This window comes from Centruroides vittatus, unplaced genomic scaffold (assembly GCF_030686945.1).
Source record: "Centruroides vittatus isolate TY-2023 unplaced genomic scaffold, ASM3068694v2 scaffold_435, whole genome shotgun sequence".
Classification (NCBI taxonomy): Eukaryota; Metazoa; Arthropoda; class Arachnida; order Scorpiones; family Buthidae; genus Centruroides; species Centruroides vittatus.
This window is the reverse complement of record NW_027122708.1, coordinates 4,347,869-4,361,958: the sequence shown is the minus strand read 5'-3', so window position 1 is coordinate 4,361,958 and position 14,090 is coordinate 4,347,869. Positions and strand designations below refer to the sequence as shown.

At 27.3% G+C, this 14,090-nt stretch overlaps 1 protein-coding gene across 1 annotated transcript in view; it reads right to left on the bottom strand.

The window, feature by feature from the left end:
- Positions 1 to 14,090, bottom strand: part of qm (quemao) — a 67,209-nt gene that overhangs the window by 35,248 nt on the left and 17,871 nt on the right. Inside the window, exons 3-6 of the mRNA XM_067287177.1 lie at positions 12,957 to 13,034; positions 7,899 to 7,967; positions 6,260 to 6,345; positions 4,259 to 4,422 (exon numbers count right to left, since the gene is read on the bottom strand). Of these exons, the coding sequence (XP_067143278.1) occupies positions 4,259 to 4,422; positions 6,260 to 6,345; positions 7,899 to 7,967; positions 12,957 to 13,031 (394 nt within the window). The 5' untranslated portion in view covers positions 13,032 to 13,034. The remainder of the gene's footprint in view (positions 1 to 4,258; positions 4,423 to 6,259; positions 6,346 to 7,898; positions 7,968 to 12,956; positions 13,035 to 14,090) is intronic.

The following is a 14,090-nucleotide window of genomic DNA, read 5'->3' as shown; positions in this document are numbered from 1 at the left end:
TAGAAAAGTTTACAGCATTTGGATCCTTTCTAAATAAATTTAAGTTAGTTTGTTTAATTTTTTTCATTTTGTGACAGTGGTGGTCGTACCAGGGGTTTTTATACTTAGTGTATCTAAATTAATTAAATTATTTAAAAGTTACTTCTATTTCAATTTTAAATTCAGTCCTAATTTTATTTTCCATTTTTAGTGTATTTTGGTATTAAAAAATTGATTTTAAAATATGTTATATATCATTCACTTGCAATTTCTAGGTAAGTTGAAATGGCCATAAGATAACCAAAAATGTTATTTAATAAAGAACAAGCAATTATTTACTGTGACATCGTCACAATGCTGGGCTGCAATTTTTAATTTATTTAATTTAAAATATATATATACTCTCCATCTCAAATTAGTGGTGGCTTGCCCCTGTACATCATACTTTCCCTTTAGCAATAGAGTCATGCCAGTCATCTATTAACTGCTTTCAGGGGAAAAGTTTTGAATTGAAATAATAAGGTTTCCAGTTTGCATTGGAAGTTCATATATAGTTAATCAGGACCTCCTGCCTTAAGGTTTCCATATCTGGTCTCATCTTTCATCTATCTAACTCTGTTCTCAAAATTAAGGAAAGAAGGATAGATGACAGTGGGAATTTACAGGTACAGTCAAACCTGTTTTTTATGCGGTGGATAGGGACTGCATTAAAAAAAAAAAAAAAAAAATCGCATGAAACTTCACAAGTGGCTATAAAAAATAGTTTTCGCAACACAATTAAAAAAATATTTTTTTTATGCGGTCCCTATTGACCGCATAAAAAAAACTCACATAGAAAATAACTCAAAACCATACGAAACAGAATTTATTGACAACAGATGTCAGCACTTGACTGCATCGTCTCGTCTATCGTCTGTTTTACATATTTTTGTCCAGGTGCTGTTTTTTTGACTTAAAAAATAAATTATTTCATTTTTCGCATATTCATGCAATAATATTACTATAATAAGTTCATTTATGCTATAATAAGTTTATTTAGCTATAATAAGTCAACGTGAGACATGACAAATCGCACGAGACTAGTCACCAACTATACCGCACAAATAAAAAAAATCGCACAAAAAAAGACCGCATAAAAACAGGTTTGACTGTATACAATTTTTTAAAATTGCAGCCCAATAAATTTTGATTCTTGAAGTTAGCAATATTATAGTTTTAAGTTTAAGTAGGTCACACCTCCTAATAAAATTGAGTTATTATGTAAAATCAATACTTTAATTAATTTGAAGTCCAAAATGATTTAATAATTAATTGCTATAAATCCAAAATTATCACTACTAGGAAGAGAGATTAAAATCTGAAATTCCTATTCATTTTCATTCTTTTGAAATAGTCTGCCATTTTCCTTTGATATAAAAAGACATATGTTACTACTATGCTTTACTATTGGTCAAAACACAATGGAAGATGCTAACAGAAATGGAAAAGATGAAGTATTTTCTACTCTAGGTTTCTATCTGGACTTTGATGAATAGACTTCTGAACAGGAAGTGGCATCACTTTCCCATTTCAGTTTTCTGTTTCTAGAGTATTTTCCAGTGATATGGAAACCAGCCTTAACTGATCATCTAAAATTCGCATAAATTTGTATTCATAGAGTCACAAATCACACCTAAACTCAAATTTTCCAGCAAATAAACGTAAAAAACTTACAGATCGAATGTTTTCAGCCACAAATTTGTATTCAGCTATAAATTTTTATACATAAAGATTTTTTTAAGAGTAAAATCAGATATGTTTTTTTACACAGCAGTGTGACTGGTTTCATCATTTCATAAAAACATGTTTCAATGTAATCTTCTCATTCTCAGCTTTTTGTGATTCTGCTGAAGAGACTCTACTGCATCATATTTGTGGTTGTGCAGAGACTTTGTTCTAGCAAATGCATTATCTGGATTTTTCTTTCTGAATCCAGATGGTGTCTGCTATTTTTGCTTTAGGAATTTCCTGTTTTTTTAGAGATCAAGCTCTTAAACTGATCTATTGTTGAAATGTATATGAGAATTATACTGACTCTTGTTCCTATACCACAACCAACAATTAATACAATGCAGATGTTACTTGGAAGAAAAGTGTTTATATCAATTTTAAAAGATATCATCAATCATTATGCACATTATTTTTCATCCCAATCTTTGTCAAAAATTTCCTTTATCTTTAAAAAATTACAACAGCCGATGTGTTTTTTAAACAACTCTCTCTTTATATATATATAAATGACTACAAATTTAAGTCACAAAATAAAATGTGCTATATCTTACAACATAAATTAGTTTAAGTACTTTCAAATTCACATCTATCCTCAAGAACCCATCAAAAGTTTCAAACATTGTTACAATAGTATCACAGTCTAAATGGTTATATTGTCTTGAAAACAAAAGAATAGTTCTTTAATGAAGAATTCTATGTATTGGAGTTTTAAATACCAAATAAAACTAATAACACTATCAGAAATTAAAAACATAATAAACATAAAATGTAAAATTTCATAACTTCACTAATGTACTATAAACAAAAGCTATAATCCATTAATAATATTTATGTAGTGTACTAATGTATAATACAAACTTTTTGAGATTAAGCATTTCCAAGGAGAGGGGAGTTGATCTGCATTTCTACAACTGATGATGGTATGTTTGCATCATTTCTCATAAATCTAGACTGATTTATGTATTTGTTACTGTTGTATTTTTTAAATGAAAATTTAAAAAATACAACATTAACATATAATTCTAAGTCAAATTTCCCAAAATACTGTCCTTGGTCATTTACACATTTTTCCAGTAGCTGTTTAATTGTGAAAAATCATTCCAAGCCCTGTTTTGAGATGTCCTTTAAGGCAATCTTTGCATTACTCTTGATCTCTTCTGCATTTGAAAAGTGATTTTCTTTCAAAACAATTTTAAGCATTGAAAAAAAAATTAAAATCACTAGAAGCAAAGTTCAGTGAGTATGAAGGATGTCTCAACACAGTTACTGAATGCTTGACAAGGAATTTTCTCACCATTGTAGCCTGATACACTGAATCATTGTCATAGAGTAATTTCCAGTTGTTTTCTTTCCACAAGTCAGGTCTCTTCCTACTGATAGCATCTCTTAAGAGCCTTAATTCTGCCACATATTTATTTCCTTCAGATATAAATGCATAATAAATGACACTTCTGTGATCAAAAAAATTTGTGCATGATTTTACCTTTGGACTTGTCAATCTGAATTTTCTTCCTCCAAGGCAAGTTTGGAGACTTCCATTCCAAGAATTGGCATTTCATTAAAGGATCATACAGGTAACACCAAGTTTCATATCCAGTCATTATTGTTTTTTAAAAATTTGAATCATCATCATTCATTTCAAATAGATCTCATCAAAGTTCCATTCTTCTTTCCATCTGTTCTTGAGTTAACAGCTTAGGAATAAAAAAATTGCCTAACGTTTTCATTTTTAAATTCTATGTTATAATGGAATAACAATTACCACAAGAAATTCCAATATGTGAGGCAATATCTTCAAACCTTTATTATTTCTACAGTTTCTGAAGCACTCCTAATAATAAAGAATTTTATGGATATGTCTAAATTGTGACATTGTACAGGGTGTCTAAAAACTTACTGTGCAGTGAGAAATTTGTAAAGACATTAAAGTTACACATACAGTATTACATACAAGACTTGTTATATATCCTAGATTTCCACTATGCAGTAGATGACAATACTGCTTGCTCACAAATATTCTGTTTTTTGGACTACAGTTTTTGTAAGACTTCTTTGTCTATTACATAATCTCCTGTGGTATCTTGCCCACTAGTTTTCTATATTTCACTCCCCTGGATTTTGGCAGCTGAGATATATTTGCAAAATTTGCTGTAGGAGAAACTGCAATATTATATGTAAAACTTCACTATTATTAAAAATTTTACTTAAACCTTTTCCACTGTACAGTAACTTTTTGGTCACCCTGTAGATATCTGACTTTTTTGTTTACAAGTTTCCATAAATAAAACAACTTATTCACATGCATCAAAGACTACAACCTAGCCTTAATTATTGATACTATTCTATGTGTTGGTTTCCTAATTTATTTTATGTTTTGATATTTTAAATTAATCAGTTCAAGAACTTATTTTATCTTACTTTACATTATTATTTTCAGTTATTAATCTCAACAAATAATAACTATTTATGTATTTACTAATATCTTTTTTAATAATGGTTATATGCTTACCTGTAAAAATTTTTGTTGCTTCAGGATGATTTAATTCCAAGACTTTTTGTAAACTTAAAAAATATACATAATTTGCAGAATTTATAGTACTTGGAATTCCAAAAATATTATGGGCTACTGGTATTCCTCTTCTTAACAATGAATTATCTTCAATATCATCTATTCTAAGATCAAAATAATCATTATAGTTTAATATGAAAATATACAGTAAATATGTATGTTTCCTATGATAATAAATATCAAATGCATACACAAATATAAACATTCATTAACCCAACTTTTAGATTAATTGTAAAACAACTGCTGGATGACATTGGGCTCTAGGCCAAATTACTTGACATTTAATTATTAAATAGTAGTATTATTATAGCCTGATGTAATCTGGCAATCATTTGGCATTAATCAAATGCATAGATAATTTTTAAAATTATATTTAAATATACATTTACAGTAAAACATCAGTTTAGTGTCTTCATTTCTTTACCTCTGAAATTGGTACTAAATTGAAGTATGTTAAACAATAAGAATTATATATGAAGTCTATAAATGAGCAATTATTTATTGTGACATCATCACAATGCCGGGTTGCAATTTTAATCGTATTTTTAATTTATTTAATTTAAAATATATGCTCTCCACCTCAAATTAGTAGTGGCTTTCCCCTGTATATCATACTTTTCTTTTAACAATAGAGTCATGATGATCATCTGTCTAACACATTTAAAGAGAAAATTTTTGAATTGAAGTAATGTGACTTCTGATGCAAAACAGAAGTTCATATATACTTAACCAGAGCCTCCCGCCGCTAAGGTTTCTATATATGGTTTCATTATTGATCTACCTAACTCTGTTCTTGAGATTAAGACAGACGAATGACAGTGAGAATTTGTGTGTCTACATTTTTTTTCAAATTGCAGCCCAATTTATTTATAATTATTAGACTTACAGAGATGGTGCCTAATGTTTACTTCGAGGCAAAATTACTGAATATTTAATTATTAAATAATATCCACATTATAACCTGATATAGTATGTCAGATCATTTGGCCTTAATCAAAAATTGGATTAATAGATGTTTATATTTGAATACATTTAGATTTTTTGTTCCTTTTTAGTCTTTTTAAAACCATTGATCATTTTTTAAATTTTTTTTTTCTAGTTCATATTCATATGAATTAGAATCTTTGTTTTTCTTTGTAATTTCTGTCGTATTTAAATGCATCTTTAATAAAGATTCTTATTTTACTTACTATTACACTATTATTAGTTTAGAATATAAAAATAAAAAAAACTTTAATAAAATAAATATTACCAATTTGGAATGTTTAAATGAAAATATAATTATTATTTCCATAAATAATTTTTATAAACCTTATATAACAGAAAAAATTTATTTAGAAATGCAAATGTTACGGTATTAGATTTTTAGAAATGATACATACAGAGTGTTCTTCTCAAACCTCCTTAGTTTTAAACTATTCTGATAAAATATGTTGGAGAATGTTGGTCAATACTCTAAGTTTCATGTGCATACGATTGAAAGACCAGTGCTGCCGTACAATGGCAATCTGAATCTCTGCTGCTGCATGGTATAAATTGCTGGGGCCCCATTTCTCAGTCTGCTCAATCACCCGGCATCATCTCTCTGAACTTTTTTCTTTACGGGCATGTCAAGTTTTGTGTGTATGCTACAGAAGTGCCAGACATAAGATCGCCACATAAAGGAATTGCAGATGACAATAACAGCATGACTCCTAACATGCTAGCTCAATAGGCCAAAATAAAGTCCAAACCAGATATCACATTTGTCAAATCAGGAGTACATGTGGAAATGTACTAATTTAATGTAATAACTAACTTTTTCAGATGCACTTTCTATTACCATTGTCTACAGAACTATACTCTTGTTTCTTTTCTCAAAATTAATCCACAAAACTAGTGACATTTAAGGAGAAACACCTTGCATATAGTTGAGAAAAATATATATATTTTTTAACTTACAGCAGACTAGCATTATGTAACATTTCAATTACATCACCAATAGTGGAACATTTATCAGCAGGAATATCAAGCCATAGATTAAATGCCTGGAAAAAATTTTAATAACAATTCCAAATAAAATTTTTATGATACAAAAAATTTTAAATAAATTAGATTTTCATGGAATCTATCTCATCTATAAACTTATTCAATTTTTTAACATTACTGTTATTTCATATAATTTTATTTTATTAGAAATTTTTAGTAATTACATTATAAATATCTAAAATGAAATCTAAGCTTGATATATATTGTTTAATTGATTATAAAGGTAGCAAATTTAAATGAATATAGCACTTACCTTGTTATTTTAATAAATAAATATTAATAATTTACTAAGTAACACTGGGTTTCTAATTAGCTATAAAATAACTGAGTAATTTAATATACACTGCTATCCTCAAATTAAGTAAATCTTACACTAACATTTAACTATAATCAATGGCATTAAAATGATATAAAACTGTTTCTTTAGATAACCAAAACATTTGACAAGAAACATTTTGCTGGCTAAGACAGGCTGAAAATATATCTTGTTGAATAAATATTTTGGCTACCTGAATTAGTTTTATTTTATTTTATGGTTATTAGTCCATATAATCTATTAAATGTTGCTGTTACTGTAATTCCTCATTAGTTCTCACATTTGTCAATTTTATATGCACAAATACACAATCATGTAATTATCATAAGTATCAAAAAATAAAAATAATACTGTAATCATATTAAAATATATTGTTGCAACTTATTTAAATGCAAAAACTATTTTTATTACAATTTTAAATAAAAGTGAAAATTATTATTTAAAATTATATTTATAAAATTTGAGAAAAAACAAAATTAAAATAAAATAAATGCATTAATTAAAAATGACATAAATTATTGACTTATTCTGAATCTCTTATTTTATTCCATTTATAAGAGTCTGATATTTTATAGGTAAGTTTATATTTCATAAATATAAATACTGTAATTAGGCAATTATATAATTAAAAATTAAAACATTCTTTTCAAAGAACAAAGTAGTATTTGGTTCTTTAAGAAAATCTTTAAAACTGGAGTTTTACAGTATTTTAATTATGCATTTTATCTATAACTATTTTATAGTAAATAGCATATGATAATATGCTATTTATTATATGACAATAACATATGACAATAACAGCATGACTCCTAACATGCTAGCTCAATAGGCCAAAATAAAGTCCAAACCAGATATCGCATTTGTCAAATCAGGAGTACATGTGGAAATGTACTAATTTAATATAATAACTAACTTTTTCAGATGCACTTTCTATTACCATTGTCTACAGAACTATACTCTTGTTTCTTTTCTCAAAATTAATCCAGTCCAAAATTAATCCAAAATAAAAACAGTCACCATTTAATTACAGTGTAATTATTAAAAAAAAATAAATAAAATTTATTATATTAGGATAGTTAAAATAACAAAAACTGTTTTAACAGAGCAGTTCTGCTCCATTAACAATAAATTTTGTTATTTATGGAGTGTTATCTTTGATTTTTAGAATAATTAAACAGTAAATTAAAAAACAAATTATTTCAGTTAATTAGAAAATTTCATTATAAAAATATTTACTTTGGTAAGTTTTGTTCTTATTTTTTTCCCAGGAACTTGAAGTAAATAATGGAATGGTTGCAATAAAATCTACAAATAAAATATTTAATAGTATTAGCAATAATTACTAAAATTTAAAATGTAAACGTTAATTCAAAAAGTTTTTCATTCCTTTTAAAATTTTTTTATATCAATTTAATAATCTAATAACATAAAATAAATTAATTCACATAATAATATAATATATTTATATAATATAATACATATTATACATTTCAATAATATTAAAATAATATAGGAAAACATGTTAATTTTTATCAACACAAAAAGTTATATAAAATTTATGCTCTAATTAATTAATTAAAATTAATTAAAAATTAAATTAGAATAATCAGATATTTTAAAAGTTACCATAAAATTTTTAAACTATTTTTAAATAAAATAAAATCAAATTAATCTGAAGGGTTCTAAACTTTGTGTTGTGGAGTTCTCTTGCATTCTGGTGAAGCCTATAGATCCCTCTCAGAATAATGTTTTTAAATGCATAGAATAAAGTATATAGGATAACAAAGAAAACCAATTATATTGAAATACAGTTATCAAATATTTAAAAAAACTAAATTTGAGATATAGTAATATATGTGCAACTATAATGTGAAAATATGTGATTACTAATAGTGACAAAATCACAGATAATGCCAATACTATTTTGGTTTGTTAACTACATCCATAATTTTAAAAAATGCTAAGATTCAGTTAGAACTATCGTCCAACTAAAGCCAAATATTATCGGGCTAGAAATGGCTATAATATTAATAATTTATAAAACAATTTGGCCCTAGAGTTTTATTAAATTATTAAAATTATAATTATTAAATTAATTAAGAGATGGTGCCTAATGCCTAACTCTAGTGCCAAATTGTCTTATAAATTATTAATATTATAGCCATTTCTAGCCCAATAATATTCAGCTTTAGTTGAACGATAGCTTTAAAATATATCAGGTTTGATCATGATGTTTATTTCAGTTAGAGGTTAATGAAAATAAAGATGTAATTTTCCCCATCAAAGTTTATGAATTTCCTGAAATCTGTGAACTAATCTAAAAGAATCTTGCAGAATATTTTATTAAAATCAAAATTAAAGACTAAATCTGTTGACAAACAGTCACCACTTATTCATTTGCACTGTTCCAGAAAACTGCTTTTGACAATCAACCTTTCTTTTTAGACTACTTTCACACTACAAAAAAAAAACCTATTTTTAATGTTTTGAAAATGTTTTATAAATAGTCATTGGTAAAAATCTACATATACCAGTGCCTACCTCAGTAGATAAAAAGCTCAAATAGCATTACAGTCCCAATATGGCAGGGGTCCCCAACCTTTTTGTACCTAAGAGCACATTCTATAATACTGGCCGAACAGCGGGCGCCATTTATTTTATCAGGGTGAATTTATACTTGGACATGGTTAATAATACATACACATAATGTACAGAAAACATTTAATTCCAAAAATGTAATAAAACATACAGAAGACTACTGACAATAATTTTTACAAAACAAGTAATTACTAAACAATGCATACAAAATCTACAGAGTATAAAAATTCTTTATAAAAAATATAAATCTGAAAGTAAATGTGATTTTTGGCATTGCATTTCATTGGCCATTGCTTCGTAATTAGGAGAGTATGATGATATTCCTGCTCGTAAGCAATCGTCAAGGTGTTCATCTGTAAGTCGTGATCTGTACTTGATTTTATGATATTCAGAACGGACCGGTTTATTTCATTTCAGGTATGGGAAATTTGGTTGGTGAAGATTTGGCGGAGGGGAAAAAGAGATCGGTCGCATTTCGCTTTGTGCTTTTATCTGTGTTGGACGCCATTTCTACTTTTGAGTGGTTAATCATTAAAAACGAAAAAACTTTTACATAGCATTTTATTGAAAACCGAAATATTTTTATTTTTATCGTGGTCTCACAGTGGCGGGCACACGTAAAACGATCGGCGGTCGCTATGGTGCCCATGGGCATAGGGTTGGGGACCACTGCAATATGGCATAGATGAAAAGGAAAGATATCTACATTGATAGCAGCCACAATTTTAAAAGTGTCAAAAATTTTTTCATTGTTTTTAAAAGTAGCCTAAAAACAAAGGATGATTGTCAAAAACTGCATTCCAAAACAGTGAAAGTGAATAAATGGTGACTGTTGTCCAACAGAATTAGTCTTCGATTTTATCACCATCCAGCAAAAGAAATTTTTTTAAGAATATTTTATATTTAAAATTTTTATGTTAAAATTTTGTATCAGGTCAGTCCATAAATTCATGCATATTTTTATCTACAAAAAAAGCAGCAAAAAATTTTAATTAAATTTTATTTCAATCTATAATGTATTCACTATTATTTTGTACAATTTCTTGTCATCTTGATGGTAGCTTTTTAATCCTGTCTTCATAAAATGATTTCAGTTTTGAATCAAAATATTCAGAAATATCTTTTTTACATTGTTCTCATCCTCAAAAGTTTTTCCTTTTAAAAAATTCTGCAAACTGTGAAAAAGATGATAATCACTGGGAGCAATATCTGGCGAATATGGTGGATGAGGTAAAATTTCCCAGTTGTAGCTTTCAAGTTTCTGTACAGTTATTTTTGCAGCGTGTGGTCTGGCATTGTCATGCTGCAAGAGAACCTGCTTTCTGTTCACTAACGACGGTCGATTTTTTTTTCAATTTTTCATTTAAACGCTCTAATTGCTCACAATACATTTGAGCTGTAATTGTTTGATTAGGTTCTAACAGCTCAAAGTGAATTACACCTGACATATCCCACCAAACAGACAAAAGAATTTTTTTTGGATGCAACCCACCTTTTGCAATCGGTTTTGGCTGCTTGTCGTGATCCATCCATTGTCTTTTTCTCGTCACATTATTATAGGGGATCCATTTTTCGTCTCCAGTAACCAGCTGATCAAGAAAAGGTTCTAAAGCAATACGGGATAAAAGAGACGTGCAAATGTTTACACGTTGTTGTCGGTTAGCTATTGACAGTTCATGTGGGATCCATTTTCCTAGCTTTGAAACTTTTCCGATTTGTTGTAGGTGTCTATGAACGGTTCCGTGGGATGAATTTAAACGTTCCACAATTTCATCAACTGTTAAAGATGGTTCTGCTTCAACTAGAGCAGAGAGAGCATCATCATCAAAGTCAACGGGTCTTCCAGTATGAGCCTTATCTTCCACACTAAAATCATTGTTTCTAAATCTTTCAAACCACTTTTGCGCAGTCCTTGCACTAATTACAATTTGATTATGTACAGTATTTATTTTTCTGGCTGCATTTGTAGCATTCTCACCACTTAAAAATAAAAAGTATAAAACGTGTCTTTTGTATTCATTGGTTACTTCCATTTTAAAGAAAATAAACAACTGAAATGTTCACAATTCTGAACAGTATTATATGAATGAGATCCAATTTAACACTTCAGTGTAAAAATTATCACATTAGACTGACATTTTTAACAGCAAAACAAGATTTTTCTCAAGGTCATAAAAATGCACATGGACTTATGGACTGACCTGATATATTATATTAAACTTTCAAAGCAATTTTGAAAAGGTTAAAGTTATCTAAAAATGTTTAAAATAAATAGATGCTTACATAATGACTTATACTATAATTTTTTTATTAAATGTCTGTTGTTTTCTTATAAGAACAAAAGAAGGCTCAATTATTTAATGTGTTAAAAATGCATTAAAAAAACTAATGTAAACACAAAAATCCTATTCAAAACAATTCAAAGATTTTCAAACTATAAATTGTAATGTCAAAAGGATTATAAGTGACTGGAAGAGTTAGTTTTTTTGAATTTACCTCATATATCTATCTTATAAAAAGTACTGATTAAAAACAATTATTAGACTTTTTTTACTGTTTCAATGTTTTTTTACTGTACCTTTGTTTCAATTGTTTATATATAATCCATTATATATAAACAATTGATAAATTTAGATAACTTTAATGAATATAAAAATTTGGAATTAGACAAATTCATATTTGCGAATTACAGTATTTCAATTTAAATAATCTGAGCTGATTAATTTAAAATATTCAGAGAAACTATTAGAGCACAATCCAAATCTGAAATTCTTGCAAATCAAGCAAGCATGCGATCAATTAAATCCCAATCCAAGATCTTTTCTAGATATTTATATAATTTACAAATTTATGTAAATTATTAATAGATGGTAATTGATCTTCTCTGGTGTTGATATTTTATAAGTGTGAAAATTATATAACAACCCAAATTTAGCTTATAAATGAATAGAAAATGCTAAGTTTGTATTTTGATTTCCTATACTCAACTATTGGAGAAAAGAAAAAAATCTTGTAAATAATATAAAAAGTGAATAATCTTGGATGGGGCATACTCTGTATCATGTATGTATGATACAGTGTATGTTCAGGGACTTTCTATTTAAGTACGTCCCCAATCCTCAAAAACATCATTCTCTCATATCCTTGAACTAGCACATCTTGTTTGTCACTCATCGTTCTTCCTATTTGAAGGGAAGTTTTACCTGCAAGCTAGGATCCATAAGAGCCCCAAATCAGGCAGATCTGTGAAATGATAATTCACGACTTAGGAGAGAACATTCTTCCAGCATAAGAAAACCAAATTGTCTTATATGCACAATATGTCAATGAAGTGCTTACAATTTGGCACCAAAAATCCAACATACTACAAGTAAATTTCAATGTAAACAAGCAGGAAGAGGATCAAAAGAAATGTCCAATTTGCAATCTACAAAAATATTTCAAAAGACAGGCTGAATATCAATAAAAGTGGAAGACATTTAAAGAACTGTGATGAACTTGTTGGAAGAGTGAATAACTGAATAGCTGAATTACTTTAATTAGTAATATTGATTAAATTTTGTAGTTTAAAAAAAATAAATAGATTCATAAACTACAGAAATTTATTGAGTTGTTTAATTCATCACAGTAAAGAGTTCTCTAGTGATTTAATTTTTATAATTTATTCTGTTATTAATTTAACTTTTTTAAACATACCTTATCCTCAGAATTTAATTCTTCTTTATTTCCACTCTCTGCACAATTTCTAAAAGAGGCATTTGGTATTGCCATTACCTAAATATTTAAATGTAATTAGTTAAAATAACTTCAAATGTTCCATTAATACTTCATTTAATTTTAAAAAATGATTACCTAAGTTAAATTTATTTGTTAAAAATAAAAAGTATTATCTTTATAACAAATAAAGCCAATAAAATTACTCAAGATTTTTAATTAATTTAAAATTAAAATTTCATAAACCACTTGATATAAAGATTTAGTTTTCTTTTAGAAAAGCTAATTAATTTACATGAAATATTATGGAATATATTAGTAAAAATATACACATATATAATAATTTGTTAATAGGCTAACTGATTTGTCTTTCTTCTAGATTTATCAAACTGATTTTGTAAAAGTGATAACAGTTTTACTTCATACTTTACAAATATAAACATCTCCACGAAACCTGATACACTATGGTCAAATTTATCAGTAATTTATAATTATTATGGCTGATATTTAGCCCGATGCCATATGGCAGTGGTTGTTGCTTCATACTTTACAAAATCAGTATGATAAGTCTGGAAGAAAGGCAAATCAGTTATCCTATTAATGAATTATTATATGAAAAATCCCAGACAAGAAGCAAAAATCCTGATATACACACAGTTAGACATGATTTCATATCATCCAGTTGTATTAGTTTACACCAACTAATCATTAGTTAATAATGATATTCACATAAGAAAAACAGAATAAAAGATCAAAATGTTGATGTTTTATTCTATGAAGAAAATCTTTCTCTGAGAAAATCAAGGAAAAGTGAAATTTTCTATATGAATAAAAAATATATTAACTACCTCTAGACATATTATTTCATATGTAATTATTAACTTAGCTTTATTATAGCCCAATAACTCAGCAGATTATCTGGCTTTATACATACATATACTTGTATCATTAGCATAGTTGGTGAAAAAAAGATTAAAAAGTAAAGAAGAGAAAAAATATCAACAAATAAATAAAATGGGTAACAAAATAGCAAAGCAATAAACATTAATACAGAAATTCTTTTTTATTTATTTACTTATTAAAAAACTAATCATATTTTATTCTTTGTTTTTTTTT